Source organism: Lates calcarifer, linkage group LG21 (assembly GCF_001640805.2).
Source record: "Lates calcarifer isolate ASB-BC8 linkage group LG21, TLL_Latcal_v3, whole genome shotgun sequence".
Lineage (NCBI taxonomy): Eukaryota > Metazoa > Chordata > Actinopteri > Centropomidae > Lates > Lates calcarifer.
Genome location: NC_066853.1, coordinates 8,102,598 through 8,118,232, shown reverse-complemented (window position 1 = coordinate 8,118,232; position 15,635 = coordinate 8,102,598). Strand labels below are relative to the sequence as shown.

The following is a 15,635-nucleotide window of genomic DNA, read 5'->3' as shown; positions in this document are numbered from 1 at the left end:
TAATAACAGCAATACAGCATGTCGGTTGAAGAAGTGAGTGACACACTCCTTACTCAGCAAACTGAGACATTTCTTGTAGCTGTATTGCACTGCTGGAGAGAGAGGTCCTCAAATCTGAGAGACAAAACCTGATGTCTGTCACTGATGTGTTATATCAAAGGCTGAAACATTTCCCTGCTGCGTACATTTTATTAGGACAGACAGTTGTCCACCATAGGAAGAGACATAGGATATTCAATTGCAAAATATGCCCAAGGAAACAAGGTATATTGCAAACCAACTCCTAGAATTTATTTTATATACTATACTTTATACAATACTTTAGAATTATATATAAACGTATACTACTGTTCACTACTGTTTATATATATACAATTTCTGTTGCGTTTTACCAATTATTTTTTGTAGTACGATTAAATTGCTGCCTTCATTATGTTATTTGGGATGTTTTGTCTAACCTATGAAGTGCTATATTTCTGTACCGCACACAAATCGTAACAAGGTTGTCAAGATTGATGGTGGGCAAACAAAGCACAGGGTGTTGGTGCAAGAAACTGGGATATGGAGAGATTGTGGTCTTGGTTTATTATTTAACCAAGACCACAATCTCTCCATAACCTCAACCAGGTGCTGTTAGTGCTTTAACGTAACCATAAAAAGAAAAACCTTATTATTCTTTAGCTGCTAAGAGTGAATATTGTTATGTAACAATAACTATTGTAGGGAAACAAATTAAATATGTTGTCAGTAATCATTTTGTTGATGCGTTCAGTATTAACATTTTGTGACTTTGCAAGTATGTTAATTAAGAATATTTCCTGCATTATGTTGACATCATGCTTTTTGTATTTTTTGCTGCTGCAATTCAGTAGACATGTATTTTCCCCAGTGTTTTCACTGGCGCAAGTTTTGGAACAACATGGAGCGAAATCATTTTGTACACAGGAAGTTGTGTATCTTATATTCATGGAAGTAGAAGCAGCACTTCTCTTTGTTTGAATAGAGCAGGATTGTTATTTTGAACAATAGTTGCCATGAGGGCCTCCACCTAGACTCTGCAGTCGATTGTCTCCCAAGTGTTAAGCAGGGCAAGTGTTAAGTAAGGTTAATTAATTAAAGAGCTAATTAACCAAACGAAAAGTCAGTGAACCCTGCCATGATCCCTGAATCCATGATGTGTGTGGTTTGTTTTCTTTAGCCATTCTTTCCTGTCTCCCTGACTCGTCTTTCGCTTCTTTCATCTCAGTCTGTTTCTGTCCATTTATTCCTCCATCTGCTGCTCTGCGTCCATCTGTGCGTCTCTGTGTCCTTTTCCCAGCATGCACTTACAGTATGCATCACTCGTCTGTCAAGCATTTGCAGTCAATTATCCGCCTCTTCCAAAGAGCTAATCTTAATGTTTACCCTGGCATTGATTAGCCAATAGCAGACAGGTGGCCATTGATTAAACCACCAATTGTATTGCTTCCTTGAGAAATGGGCTTAAGGACAGTTGCAAGTCACATAAAATGCTCACGTATACAGGAAGAGAGAGAAACAGACAGACAGGCAGACAGACAGGCTGGCAGCAGCTGCATGCATAGATCACAATAAAAAAGGAAGGCACAGACATAGCAAACAGAAATGTCCTGTAATATAATAATCATGATCACATTACGTCGTTTTATTATGATATTTTGTTACGGTCCCTTATTACTATGCTGACAAAATCACATTTCTGCCTAGGATCAAATGCATTTAAATTTTGCTGGCACCTGGGTTGACGATGGTAAGCACATACACACACACGCAAACCCATAAAGAGACAGACACAAACACATGGAAAGCTGCACACAGACACACACACACTGTAAGACAGAAGGCAGCATGCTAAACAGCAGGCCTGTTCCATTAAATCAGATGAGAGTGAAATGACATGTTATCTATTCTAACCACACTCTGTGGCTCTGAAATCTTTTATCAAGACAACACACCTAATGCCCAGTACGCTGCCAGTGTGTATGTGTGTGTGTGTGTTCTTGCATGTGTGTGTGACAGTTATTAAATGGGCTTTGTCTTGTTCTGCTCCTCAGGAAATGAACCTGACATTACTCATCTATCAGGACCACTGTCCCTCTCCTTATCTCTCCCCTCTTCTTGTCTCTACCTTCTCTCACTGTCTCTCTGTCCATCACCCTGGTTTCTGCACTTTTTTCCTCCGACTCACTTGTTTTTTTCATAATTTCCCTTCTCCCTTACGTCTGTTCAATCTCAACTTTTGTCTGATATGCCTCAGTCTCCCTCTTTCTCTTTTCCTATTCATTTTCATGCTCTGTCTTCCACTCAACTTTCTCTGCAGTCTTTTCTCATTTCCCTTCCCTTTTTTGTTTCTTGCCATCTCTTTCATTCCTCTTTTAAATTACAGCACTTTGTCCTTAGTGTTTCCATCTCTCTCTTCCTCCCATCTTTTATTTCCTATTCTCTCGCTGCATGTGTCCCCTCCTCTTCTATCAATCTCTAAATCTGCTCCTCTCCATCATTCTCTCTTGCTCCACTTTTCTTCTCTTACTTATCTTTTAAACAGCTCCTTTCCCCGGCACAGCCATTCATCTTCTGTGCATTCAAGTGCATTGAACCCTCAGATAAAATGAACGCACTGTCAGTTTTTTTAATCCCTGTTTTTCTCAATGCACTGCTCACATTGGCATATCGGCTTAAACGTGGTTCACATTGTTTGTCTGATGAGTTCCACATCAACAATAAAGTCTGAAAACTGCTTCAGTGACCGTTTCTGCTTCGACCCTAAATGACGTTAGACGCATAATTACCTCCCACAACGACTATTGTATTCCGCTTCCTTCTGCATCCGGTTTCTGTTTTCAATGAGAAACAACATCAAGCAGCTATTGACAAAAGCTTTAACAGCACATAAGACAGGTGCAAAATGTTTTTTTTACCAGCAGTGGAAATGTAGAGAACCCAGGCTATTTTCACCTGTCAGTGTCAGTACGAGACTTGCCTGGAACAAGTACATGCAGCTTTGTTTGCTTCATACAGTTTAATGGTCGATTTTAATCATAATGGTGCAACAGCTGTTTTATCAGCTGTTGTCAGAGGTGGAAATGGGCTGGAACGCACCACAGCACCGCTGGAGGAGTAAAAAGTTGTGATGGCAGAATGTTCCAGCTGAGATTTTGAAGGTCTGGGGACTGGTTTTATTGAAGAATACTGCCTGTGTAGATATTTACACTGTTTGTAAATTGTGTGCATGAAAGTATAATTTCAGAGTATTATTTCTCACTTTCTGAATCCAAGGCTCAATTTGTAAGTTAACACCAAATATGCATATGTGCCATAAGCTGTCAAAAAACGGAGCAACCGATTAGAGGCAGATTGCTCAGATAAGAGTCAGTTTATTCACTGAGTACATGAGTACAAGGACTTTAGTTTTGGTGCATGTGTCCGAACAGCAAAATAAAGAATAATATAGCTGTAAAACAGGAAAATAAGATTAGATTGCTGAGTGTAGTAAAATTGAAAATACTTTTTTTTGTAAATACTTCTAAATATTATAGGACATTACACAGGCACATAAAAAACATAAACAGCTAAGTTTACAGGTTCTGTAAGTAAGTCTTTGAGTGATGGGTCATAGATCACAAAGATACTGGTAATGCTGCCAGATTTTGCCAGGGAATGCAGGAGATCAAGGGACTGTGATGGGTGACATATTTCTCAGAGATTTCCTCATATAAAATCTCTTTTAGCCTTTGAATGCATGTAACAGTTTGCAGATAAGACTTGGAGGTTGACTTCACCTTTGGTTGTCAGAATTAGCTTATAAACCCAACATAATGAGAAACTGCAGTACAGAAATGCTGAAAAAGGTCTGAGGCAGTTTAGAAACAGTGTCACCATTATGTAGTTTTTACACTGGAGAAAACTGACAAGTTGATCATCAATGTCTTCGAAAATCCAGCAGAAAAGCAGCAGCTCTTGGACAGATTTCATTTTTCTGAGTAGCTCTCATGGTAAAAAGGTTTGAGACTCTTGATGTAAAATAAACTCAAGCCTGTAAGACAAGGAACAGTGAAGCATTCAGCATTTTTATTGCTTATAAATCATAAGCAATAAAAACTGAGATCAGACCACTAAAGTGTTTATTTGCCGATTATAGAATGGAATAACAGCACATTTTTTATCTTGGACTTAAAATGCACTAGAACCATGCATTTAGAGTTGAGCAACTTCTCAAAAAGATTTTTTTTCCTGTAAATTCCTACCATTTGCACCACTATTACCCATCCAAATATTCACATCGTGAGTAAAAAGAATGAAAATAGACCATACTTCATAAGTCAATAAAACACCCTTAACTCAAGGTTGACTATTCCCAAGATCAATAATCAAATTAATATTACATCAGCATATTATTTTCCTCTAAGCTGAAGTTGAAGTTATTATGATCTGCTCATAGTAAAGTCTGAGGGCAAGTTTTTGTACAATTATGTGAAAACTTGGAGCCAAATTTGCCTTAGGCAATACGAATTCCCCCCAGGCTGTTCCAGAGATATATTGTTTACAAAAATGGGCTGGATGTAATGTCTCCAGCCATGGCCATTTAACAAACATACAGAAACATGCACATAGAGAAAAACACACCATTCCTATTTCACCACCATAGAGGCAAAAAAAAAAAAAAAAAAAACCCTGTACACTAACTGCTCAGCACCAAACACCACAGAGGCAAAGTTATGGTTAACATAGTGCAGTGTTAAGCAGCTAAAGAGCCAGATATTTTCCTCAGGTTGGTAGAGACCAAAAACAGAGCTAAAAGAGGATGAATCCTGGACTTACATTCTCCAGGTGGCCAAACACAACTTCAAATCACAATGTCCCATAACTGCTTGATGTGTGAATAAGCAATCTTTGCTAACCTTATGAACTTAAAAGGTTATCATGTGTCAGTGTTACTGACTCGTCTCTTCACATCTTTCTCTCATCTTTTCTGCAGTCAATTTTCTTCTCCATCGATCTCACCGCTGGGTTGCCAATTGATTCTTTTCCCAACTGCTTATCTGTTCTTTTTTTATCCATCTCTTCATCATTTTTCATTTGCTCATTAGGTTATTTAGTGTGTATGTGTGGGTGTAGTGTGGTACATTTTAGTAAGTGTCATCATCAGACCACCCATGGACCAATACCAATCTATAGCATACGCACACTGAGGTGGTCCCCCTCTAATGACCAGAACCAACATGCAGTCTCTTCATTAGCCTTTAGACCCCGTCAACCATGTCACGGAAATCGTTAAAATAGCTCAGCCATTTAACAAACACACAGAAACATGCACATGGAGAAAAACACACCATTCCTATGTCATTACCATTAACATGGACACACAGATACATCTGGGCAAGACAGAGGGAGAGACAGATCGAGGCAAGAAATAGAAAGAGTGGGTGGGAGAGGCGGGGAGACAGGAACTGGTAGAAACTGAGAGAAATTTCAAGATTACCTCAGAAACACGCACATACACAAAAAAGACGCATATGTAGAAAATGAGATCGATCGATGGGGCTGATGAAGAGACAGAGAGGAGAGTGAATAAAATGCATTGTGCTGCTCTTATTCTTTTTTCCCCATCAGGTTGTTGCTCTTCCGCAATGCTCTTTATCACCGTGGCAACTGTCACTTAGACGTGTGAATGTGGGGGCGATGGGAAATGAAGGTGTGTTATTCAAGGCAGGAGGGAGAAATTGTAGGGCCGCCACCGCAGAACGGAGACCAGAGTAATGGACGTCAGTGCTGAATAATTGTCCACAGTGTACAGAATATTTTTATTCCTCTGCCACCCTCTCATCAGCGGGTGTGGAGATTATTCAGCCACAGGCTTGGATGAAGGCTGGCAGTGCCCCCCCCACCCCATCCTGGAAAATAATTACAAATTGAAGTCTTGTATTATATCTGTCAAGTGAGGTGATTTCTTTAAGAATTAAGCTTTCTATCATCAAGGATGGAGAAGTAAAGCATAGAGGGAAAGAAGAGGTAGAAACTAGGAGGGTGTGACAACATATTTATGTGCCCATGTGTGTGTCTGGTGGCAGGAGTGACTCGTAGAGCGTTTGTCAAGTAAAGTAAAATTTTTTTTTACTGCACAAGAAACAGTGACATATAATTCAACTGGGAGGAAAAATGTTGCTCAATAATTAAAGGGTACAGTAGGTCTCTAATGCATTTCTGTACATAATACAGCATCACACATAATACACAGCCTGTTTGCTTGATCCTCAGCCTGAGGCAATTTCTCTAAACATGATTCTTCATCTCTATCGCTCTTTCTCCTCCCGTCATCTAGTTACCAGCACTCCTTTTTGTACTTATGCTTGTGTGTATATTCTGCATGTGTGTGTGTGTGTGTGTGTGTGTGTGTGTGTGTTAGTGTGTGGTGAGGGTGTGCTCTGTGTGGGTGTGCGTGTGGAAGTTTCTGCCATTCTCTGTTTTGCTCTTTATGAGTTAGCGAGCACTTTTTCATTATGAGATTCTTTTCAGTGCGTCATGTCAGAGATCATGCACTCGCCCACTCACACACACACACTCACACACTCACACACACACACACACACACACACACACACACACATATGCACATATGCACACACAGTATATATATCCTCAGATACTGCACATATATGCTGCGCGGATGGTTGTGAGGGAAAATGGGCTGATTGGGTCTTGTGTGGAGTCGCGTGTAGGTGTGGGGGTCTATTTTCTGTGTAAGCTCCAAAAGTTCCAACTATTTCTAGAAGTTTCATCCTCTAAGTCAGAAGGCTATCATTCCTCTGTGTGCATGTGTGTGTGTGTGTGTGTGTGGTGTGTGTGTGTGTGTGTGTGTGTTTGAGAGGAAGAGATAGAGCAAGTGTGCGAGGTAGAAAAGAGATGGTGTTGCAAAGGTATGGGCAGAAATATGTTACTAGAAACTGAATTTGAATAATGAATGAATTTGTATTGCTTAACTCGAATAATTGCATTGAAAAGATGAATCTGAATTAATTTGTATTGCGAGAGCAGAATGTGGAAGTATATAGAGAGTTGAATTTTCAGTTAAGATCAAATACAGTTTCAGAGCAAATGAATTCAGTTTCATCATTCAAGTTAATCAAAAAAAAAAAAAAAAATAATTCAGTTTCATCATGTTACATTCAGTTTCAAGTTTTTTGGAATTCAGTTCTAAAATAAAACTGTCATACGCATCATGTTGGCATTTTTATGACCTTGAAATGCGCTTTTCCTTTTCTGTTTGTTTCTTTTGTGAACAGCACAGTTCATATGCCAGAACAACATGACTGGATGTGTCGGCAGTTACAGCTGTGCAGTGTCAAGTGTTGATACTGTGGTGAAAATTAGATTTTTGACACTGAATAAACACCTGTGGATCAAGTCTGCTTAAAGCTCAACATCACCCAAAACACAAATAATGAATAAGTACTACATTATACATCCTCTGACCACAGACATGTTCAGTTTGACAGCAAAAAGGCAAATTCAGTGATTCTGCAACATTCTTCGCCTATAGTAAAATAATGTAAGGTATAATTTATTTTTACTCCTATTGTTCTATTTTTATTTTAATGGTACCACTTCAGTTCACCCTTTTGCTGCACAAATAACAGGTTTCATTTTGATTTGCCATTGTCATTGCACTCATGACCTTGTGATTTGCATTTGTGATTTGTAGTTGTGATTGGCCTGGTTGATGTAAAAGAGAAAAATACAAAAGGATGTGATAGAATAGTGTGAATAAACAGTGTGTTTCTGTGATTGCCAGTGTCCACGTCATGTGTGAGTTCATGTGTCTTTGCAGTCTTTTTCTGATTTGTTGAACTCCACATCTGGTCCAGTGGCAAACATTGTCCTCCCTCTGGGAGGCAGTGCAGGAGCAAAAGCCCCCCCTCGATGGTTCTCTCACCCTTTTTTTCACCAGCAAATTGACATCAACAGCGATGAGATAAAGTTAGCAAAACGGAAAGTGTCAAGAGTGATGGTGAAAGGAGTCGATGGAGGAAGTGACATTTACCGTAGATGAAGATGAGTATCCAGGAGACACAGAGAGGATGGGCAGCTTTTATTGTTTGGAGCAGAAGAGAGAAAGAGAAAAAAAAAGAAATAAAAATGGACTCAAAATGCAGGCGACATTCAGGTTGCAGACATTCTTCACGCACAGAGCTCAGCAGTGATGTGCAATATAAACATTTCCAAGGTGCAGATTCTTGATTTGATAAAATAAATGTATTTTTCATCATGTGGGAAACGTGGCTTTTAGTCTGATTACAGCTACAAATTTCTGTTGTGGCTTATTTTGAAAATTAGGCTGAATACACCCTCAATGCCGCCCTCTTTGAAGCTATTTATCACTCATTTTATAAAGCTGAGTAGAACACACTGAGCATACAGATGGACAAGAGAGAAGGTAATAAGATTGCTGAAGTGGTTTTTAAAGTTTTTAATAGGCGTTTTGAATCCATTTGAATCCACTGTCACCCACATGAATATTGAATTCAAGAATTCACAGCTGCAGTTCCTTCTTAGGGAGCAGACCAATTGTTTGCAGCCACAATTCAATCTGGAGACTGTTTGTGTGGTTCATTATAAATGGGCTGAACATAACATATTATATACTGACATTTATGTTACTAAAAATACAACATATGCTCTAGAATTTTCTTTCTCAGACACATAAAAGGACTTCACTGCTACATTTGTAAAAGTTTGTAGATAATGGCTGCTCCACAGGGTATTGTTTTTTTTTTTTTTTAGAATTTATTTATTTATTTGCCTTTAGTCAACAGCTGATAGTATTGAGTAGGAAATAACGAGAGAGAGTGGGGTTATGACGTGCAGCAGCGGTTTCACAGGCAGACCAGACCAAGGACATTACAGTTACCTAGAATAATAATGCAACAGTTTGACTGCCTGGATGTTCCCATACAGAGTTGTTGAATGCACACAAATTACATATGCACACATTTACACAACAAATCTGCTGTGACTAATTCATACCAGTTGATTACAGATGAGTCCACCCACCCCAAAAATAAAGAGGCTGTTTGTTTGTTTGTTTGTTTGTGCTCAACTCCATCTTGGTTTAGCGTCTTCATATTTGATGTAAAGGATCAACATTGTAACCCAAAATATACTAAAACAAAATCACTCGTCATCAGTTGTATGGACGACTACAAATCAGCAACCTCTGCATCACATTAAGAGAGTTTGATGTTATCTTGAAGCAGCAGTTGCATAAGTAGCTATATGGATATTTATAATTTACAAACTTGCACTGATATCACTCATAAGTGGCTCGGGTCTATTTTCAGATAGTTAAGCATCTTTAACCTGCAACCTGACTTCGTGTACGCTGAAGAGGCAACTGTTTGTCACACGGAAAGCACATTGAGTTTGTTTGTTATAGTAAATCTGTTTCTGCTTTGTGTCTGAGCTCCGGAGCCGTCAAGGGACTCTTCCTGAAAATAGGATTCAGACAATTTCCTCAAACTGTCAGCGCAGCAGCTCCACTATCATATTGGTGGAACTGAGGAACCATATGATGGCTCTGGGCATAATGTGTACTCTCCTCAATAAAACATTGACCCAGTGAGAAAAAGCTTCATTTCATTTAATCTCCAAAGAGGCCTCTGTTTGTGATTCCTTTTTGACATTAATTTATAGATTACTTTATACTTGTGCGAGAGATGCTGAATGGATGCAGCTGGCAGCTCTGATGTTGACTTAAAGCAAGGCAGCATAGTATTTTCATAAAGAAAGAAAGAAAGAACAGTTTGAGATATAATTAATAAGTACTCCTTTTTTTTAGAAGAAGAAGTGAAAATCAAGTGTACTAATTGGCTTGCTCTAAGCTTGTTCAAACTGAAGCATCTATCTGGGAAGGGCAGTATTAAAAGGGGCAAACCTATAGAATGTTTTTTTTTTTAACTTTACTCATATCAGTCAGACTTTATGTTTCTCCTCTACTTGTGTTACTGTTTGACTACACGTCAGCATATACCTTCATCCTGTAATTGGCACTTTTAGTCAACCAACAGCAACACAGCCTCGCTTTAACAGATTGTATTAAACCATTATGTTTCAGAAATTCCAGCCAGGTCAAAAGACTAAAGTCAAACACCACTGTGTTTTGTGCCACCTAGAGCAACTGTTGTGTTTATTTGTGGCCACTGGAAACATTTCATTGACTGTGTATGAAATCACAGTCTAATATTAGCTTTGCATTCTTCCTGAACCTGCTTTAAATTCTGTGACTTGAGTTCAGATCTTTACAGAAATACAAAAATTCAACAGGATAAACTTAAAATGTTCTTGTTCAAAAGAAGAACTGAGTATGTGTGTGTGCACCAAACATGCAGTGAAGTCCAGTCACTTTTGCATAAATTTAATCTGTGGCTGGAGAAGTTTTTGTTTTTTCTCTCCCTGCTGACTGGTGGAATGAGTGGAAATAGGGTGAGAGAGTTGTCTGTTTGCTGCTCTGTCACTCTGATCCTGGTCTGCTTTGTGCGTCATTCACTCCTCAGGAGACCACCTCTATTCCTCTCTTTTACCTCTTCCTCTCTCACTGCGCACCCTCAAGTCAAATCAATTTAAAGGCACTCTGTTTGTTGATGATGGCATTTATCCACGGCATCAAAGCACAATAAAAGACTCTTGGCCTCTTACCTAATACATTTCCTCTGCTTTTAGCAGTTCCCGCCTTTCCCATCATTTTCATCTCCCTGTCCTTCTGTCTGTCCCTCAGCAACATTCCTCTCTCACTTCCTCTTTTAACCGCTCTCGCCTCTCCAGTGTACATCTGTTGATCTCAAATGCTCAACAGAGAAAACCACTTTTGGAATACATTATTTTCAACCAATTGCTTCTTAACAGAGAGTATACAGTGGAGAGAAAAAGATTGAGGAAGGGGTGAAAAGATGTACAAAGAAACTCCTCAGCTGGAGAACACAAATACCATAATAGAGATGCAGGAACATGGGCTCAAATTAAGCCCTATTTGTTCAGGATTTATTTCTCTAGGGAGGTCTGGATGATGGTAATATTGTACATAAGTCAGTGGTTTTATTCAATCCCAAAAGTAAACTGTATGTTTGTTATTTTTTTCTCCCCATACTACAAGTATTAAACCAGCCAAATACCCAAATATCTGATTTTTGACATGCTTATTTTAATAATTTCATAATTTCAATCCCATCCAGACAAACATGGAGGGACATTTACTTAAAAAAAGTTTGGTTACAATTCCCACACGGAAATTCATTACTCAGGAAATCCTCTCTTAAAGTTTACTTACTATTAAGAGTTGTTAAATATAAATAGATTTTACTGGCAATTTTCTTCCTTAGACACAAAATGTACTCACCCTTTACAAGTAAATTTCACACAGACAACCACTAAACCCCTATGGAAATGCTTGATATGTCAGGGTTATTTAAATAGTTTTTCTTTACTTAATTTCAAGTACTTTTATGTAAAATTTACATGATATTGAATCTATCTATTTTTCCTGTTTGTAAGTAAGGACTAATAGAGTGACAGAAGCTTACTATGTGAAAACTGAATTGTTGAATAATGAATCATATATCCTGCTTTATGGCTGAAAGAAATATGCTGTTGTTGTTTGTTAGTAGACTATATATAGACTGACATTGACATCTATCACAGGGAAATATAGATATTGCTCTATCATGGATCATAAGACATGGGTATATGCAGTATAGAGTACAGTATTATAAACAGACACTGAAGTGAAGGGTCCCATTGGTAGCAGGACCAGGAAACATTATGTTATCTCCACTTTGTTCTTATACAAGAGATTAATCAGATTTCAGAAGTTGTAAAATGCCATCAACAGCTTTGTTAGAATCTTGATGATTTGATTTAAATGCCCTTTATTGTCATTATTCTGAAAGTACAACGAGATTGTGATGAACCAGGACCAGAACTAGAACAAATGATGAGAATGTTCAGTTATCACATCACATCTCTTTTACAAAACAACAACAACCAGTTTCTACATCAACAACAACTTCAACTTGAACAATTCGAATGACTGCGACTGCTCTCCTTGCTGCCCTGAGTAACAGATGGACAGACGAAGAAACCTGGTAAGATTTTTGACCTGGAGAAACTTTTTCCTCACTGTGCTTCTGGGCACCTGGTAGATTAAATTAGATTTAATTCCTTTATTGTTATTGCAAAAATTACAAATACTGAGACAATAAAATGCAGTTAAGCGTCTAATCAAAAGCGCAAAAAGCAGTAAAGGGCTGAGTATTGTGCATATGAATAGAGATCTGTGAATAACAGCGAGGAGCAAACATGAATACCCTAAGAAATGTACAATGTGAACATTTTAACCAGTATGAAAAGAGGGAAATAAATACACGAGGATATAGAAGTTCTGTTGCAGTTGAGGAGTGTTTCCAGGAGTCCTGTCCTTAGACTGAAGTAGATTAAACTGTATAAGTGTAATATGGTTGTGTTAAGGTGTGACTGGAGTTTTAGCTGTGAACCACATGTGTGTTTCTATTTTTCAGGCATTTGGACAAATGCCATTTTCTACTTCCCTTTACGGGGCACAGCAGTGCAACTTTTCTGTGCTACAGATGCAGCAAACCATTCAGGGCCTCAGAAATGCCCTCTACTCCGCCATCAATGAGATCAGGACTCTGAAGGAAGACAACAAGGCTCTGAAGGAGCAAGTCAACCTGCTGGAAAATGGTCAGAATAAAATGGAGAGCCAGCTTCGGCAGGAGCTCAAAGAAAAAGATGAACTCCTAAACACAGAGATTGAGAAAAGGAGAGCTTGCACCAAAGCCATCGATGCCTGCCAGGTCCTGCTCAGTCAGAAGTGTGAGGAGCAGAGACTCATCATTTTAGAGCTGGCTCTAAAAGACCAGAAAGAACAGGAGAATAAATACCATGAGAGGATGGAGGAAGAAAACAAGAGAGCTGAGGATGAACGGAGGAGAATGGAGCATCAGCTCAAGAAGGAGCCTGAGGATAAACATGTGCTCCTTAAAAAAGAAATTAAGAAAAGGAGAGCTCGCACTAGAGCATTTGTCAATTCCCTGGTCCTGCTCAATCACAATGAGGAGATTAAGGAGAGCGAAGAGCAGAGGCCCAACACTTTGGAGGCGAGTCAGAGAGAGGAACTGTCTTGGAAAGAACAGACAGAGCAGGAGGAGGAAAAGATTCAAGAAAAGATAGAGAACCAAGATGATGAACAGATGAGGGAAAACACCAGGAGGAGAGAAGATAAAGAAATTAATCTGAAAAAAGAGAAGAAGCCACAGAGGAAGACAGGGAAGAAAAAGAACAGGGGTTAGCTACACCCCTTTCCCCCTTCCAATGTTACCCACCACACATCCTCCCCCACCTTTTACCTTCTTTCCAAAACAAATCCTTCATGTTTTGTCATGTTTGTGAAATATATCTTTTCAAATTTTTGTGGACTGATGTTTCACATGTTTTTTATAAACATGTCATCTCTTCAGTTTAGTCCTGTTGAAGTGAATAACTGTACATCTGTCTGTGTATACCTTTCTGAGTATAGATACAGTATTCATGGCTCTTATCAAGTACTACAGAAATACAGTATTTGTACTGGAGGAACAGATCAGATATGATCATCTTCTCTTTCTGTCTTTAAATATGTCTGGAGGTTTGGGAAAGAGTCACAGTTTTCTCAGGGATTTTTTCTTTTAAGTGTGTTTGTGACTCACTTTGGTAATCAAATTAGTATTAATGCTCTAAAAGAGCACTGGATCTGAACAACTTACTCTGACAACAAAGAAAAATAGAATATAATTTAGGTGATGTGATTAAAAAAGCTCTATCCCTAATGGTAACACTCCTGAATCAACTGTGCTAGAAAAACATTCACCTCTAAAATATTACACTCTTACCACATACTTTTAATTTAATTACTTTTAATTTGTTTAAGTGTGCATCAGACCAGCTGCTGATGATCAACATTTCCCACAAGAGCCAGGTACTGTAATGTCCTGAACAAAGACACTCAGTGCTGACAAAGTGTACAGGTCCTGATGACCTTTATCCTCCCTGGAGGGTAAACAGCAAGGAAGCAGAATTGCAAAGGATATAGGATATGAAGTGTTGGTGGAAATTTTTGGCATTCGCTCAGAGTGCAGAGTGTGAACCTGCCGAGTTTTCTGACTGTCTGCGTTCTGACAGAGCAGAAGAGTGATTTCTGATTCTTTCTGCCCTGGACTCCCCTTCTGTCACCACATTTTTTATTTAGCCAAGAATTCCCTTCAGATTAAAATATGTATCGCAAAAGTACCTGTTCATGAGTTGAAAGTAGCATTAAAAAATCCAGTGTGATCAACTTTATGGGCAGTAGACACATACACACACAAAAAACAGGTGGTTGTAGGTGACAGGAGACAGCACAGAGTTTAGTCAGTATGACTTTGTGAATAAAAATAACTCAGTGATGTCTCTACAGGCGTAATGATGACATCATTAGGCTGTTTTATAAGCTTATAAATCTTCTGGCAAAATTGTCCAGTTATTCTTTAAGTGGAGTCAAGGAGCAGGTGGGCAGGAATATGGAAACATGAAGAATAACTGCAAGTTGTTTGAAAGACACGATCAGATTTAAACTTCTCCTGTCTGATTTTGTTCAGGATAATTGCTCCTTCTACAAGGCTGTGCTCATTCAACAGATTAATACTGTCTGAGATAATAAGTCTACAGTAATTTGTCCTATATCAAAGAGAACTGTGGTACAATGAGTCTAGACAACAAATTGCAGAGGAGGCTGTAAACATGTTAATAATGTGCTCATAGTTTTTTTTCTCCCTGGCTTTTAGAGGAACATTTGTTTTGATGATAAAGCCAGGCTTGCCTCCCAGTTTGAGTACACTCATCATCCAATACATCCAAATATTCTTATGGTGACACTCTTTCAGCTGAGTCCCTTCGCAAAGTGTAATGTGAACAAGGTCTGGGAGTGAGTACCTACTTTTGCTCTTGTTATGAAGGAGTTTCAGATCAGGCATTGAGGCCTGTAGCTGTTGAAAGGCAGTTTGGAGGACACTAACAGCCTGACTCAGAGAGGGGACGTCTGAGTAGAGAACTGCATTATTGTATGTCCTTCCTGGTGTTATCTCTGAAAACTGAGAGCGAAGCATATCTTGAAATTCAACCTCATACAATCACACTAGTGTTGTCAAAGAAGCTTCACGTGTAAATACACCAGGTCTTTGTGTTTGCAAGGCAGCTCCTAAACCCATCTGTGAGGTGGCACCAGTGCAGCTGCTCAGCTGCTCACTGACGATCTATGGATGCTCTCTGCACCCAGCACTGATAGTATCAGCTGCTGCCATCATACAGTAGCTGCCCCCATGTTGCTATGACCTATGACCTATGAGTTTCAAGCTAAATTAGGAATGAATTTTCAATCATCAGTTAGGAGTAAATTTTATATTAGAGAATCCTATCAAGGCTTGGTACTAAGGAAACAAGGTGGTGTTTGTGTTCAGTAGATGTGATGTGTTCCCTCTGTGTGAAAAAGAAATTGGTCTGAAGCCTTCGGTGAAAAAAATAATAGCAGTGGTCTAAGC

The 15,635-nt window shown here is 38.9% G+C and overlaps 2 protein-coding genes across 2 annotated transcripts in view; both read left to right on the top strand.

Annotated features, from left to right (window-relative positions):
• The window catches only part of LOC108886601 (cGMP-dependent 3',5'-cyclic phosphodiesterase), a 144,871-nt gene that overhangs the window by 60,201 nt on the left and 69,035 nt on the right, over positions 1-15,635 (top strand).
• On the top strand, positions 11,956-13,493 carry LOC108886602 (cilia- and flagella-associated protein 251). The gene is made up of 2 exons (XM_018681560.2): positions 11,956-12,149; positions 12,582-13,493. The coding sequence occupies exons 1-2, from the start codon at positions 12,129-12,131 to the stop codon at positions 13,371-13,373; spliced, it is 813 nt and encodes a 270-aa protein (XP_018537076.1). The 5' UTR covers positions 11,956-12,128; the 3' UTR covers positions 13,374-13,493.

What these genes read in the sequence shown, in the direction of transcription:
- LOC108886602 (XM_018681560.2), top strand. Translation starts at nt 12,129, where the DNA reads ATGGACAGACGAAGAAACCTG. An exon ending in TGGACAGACGAAGAAACCTG is followed by an intron (nt 12,150 to 12,581) that starts GTAAGATTTTTG and finishes TCTATTTTTCAG; the next exon opens with GCATTTGGACAAATGCCATT.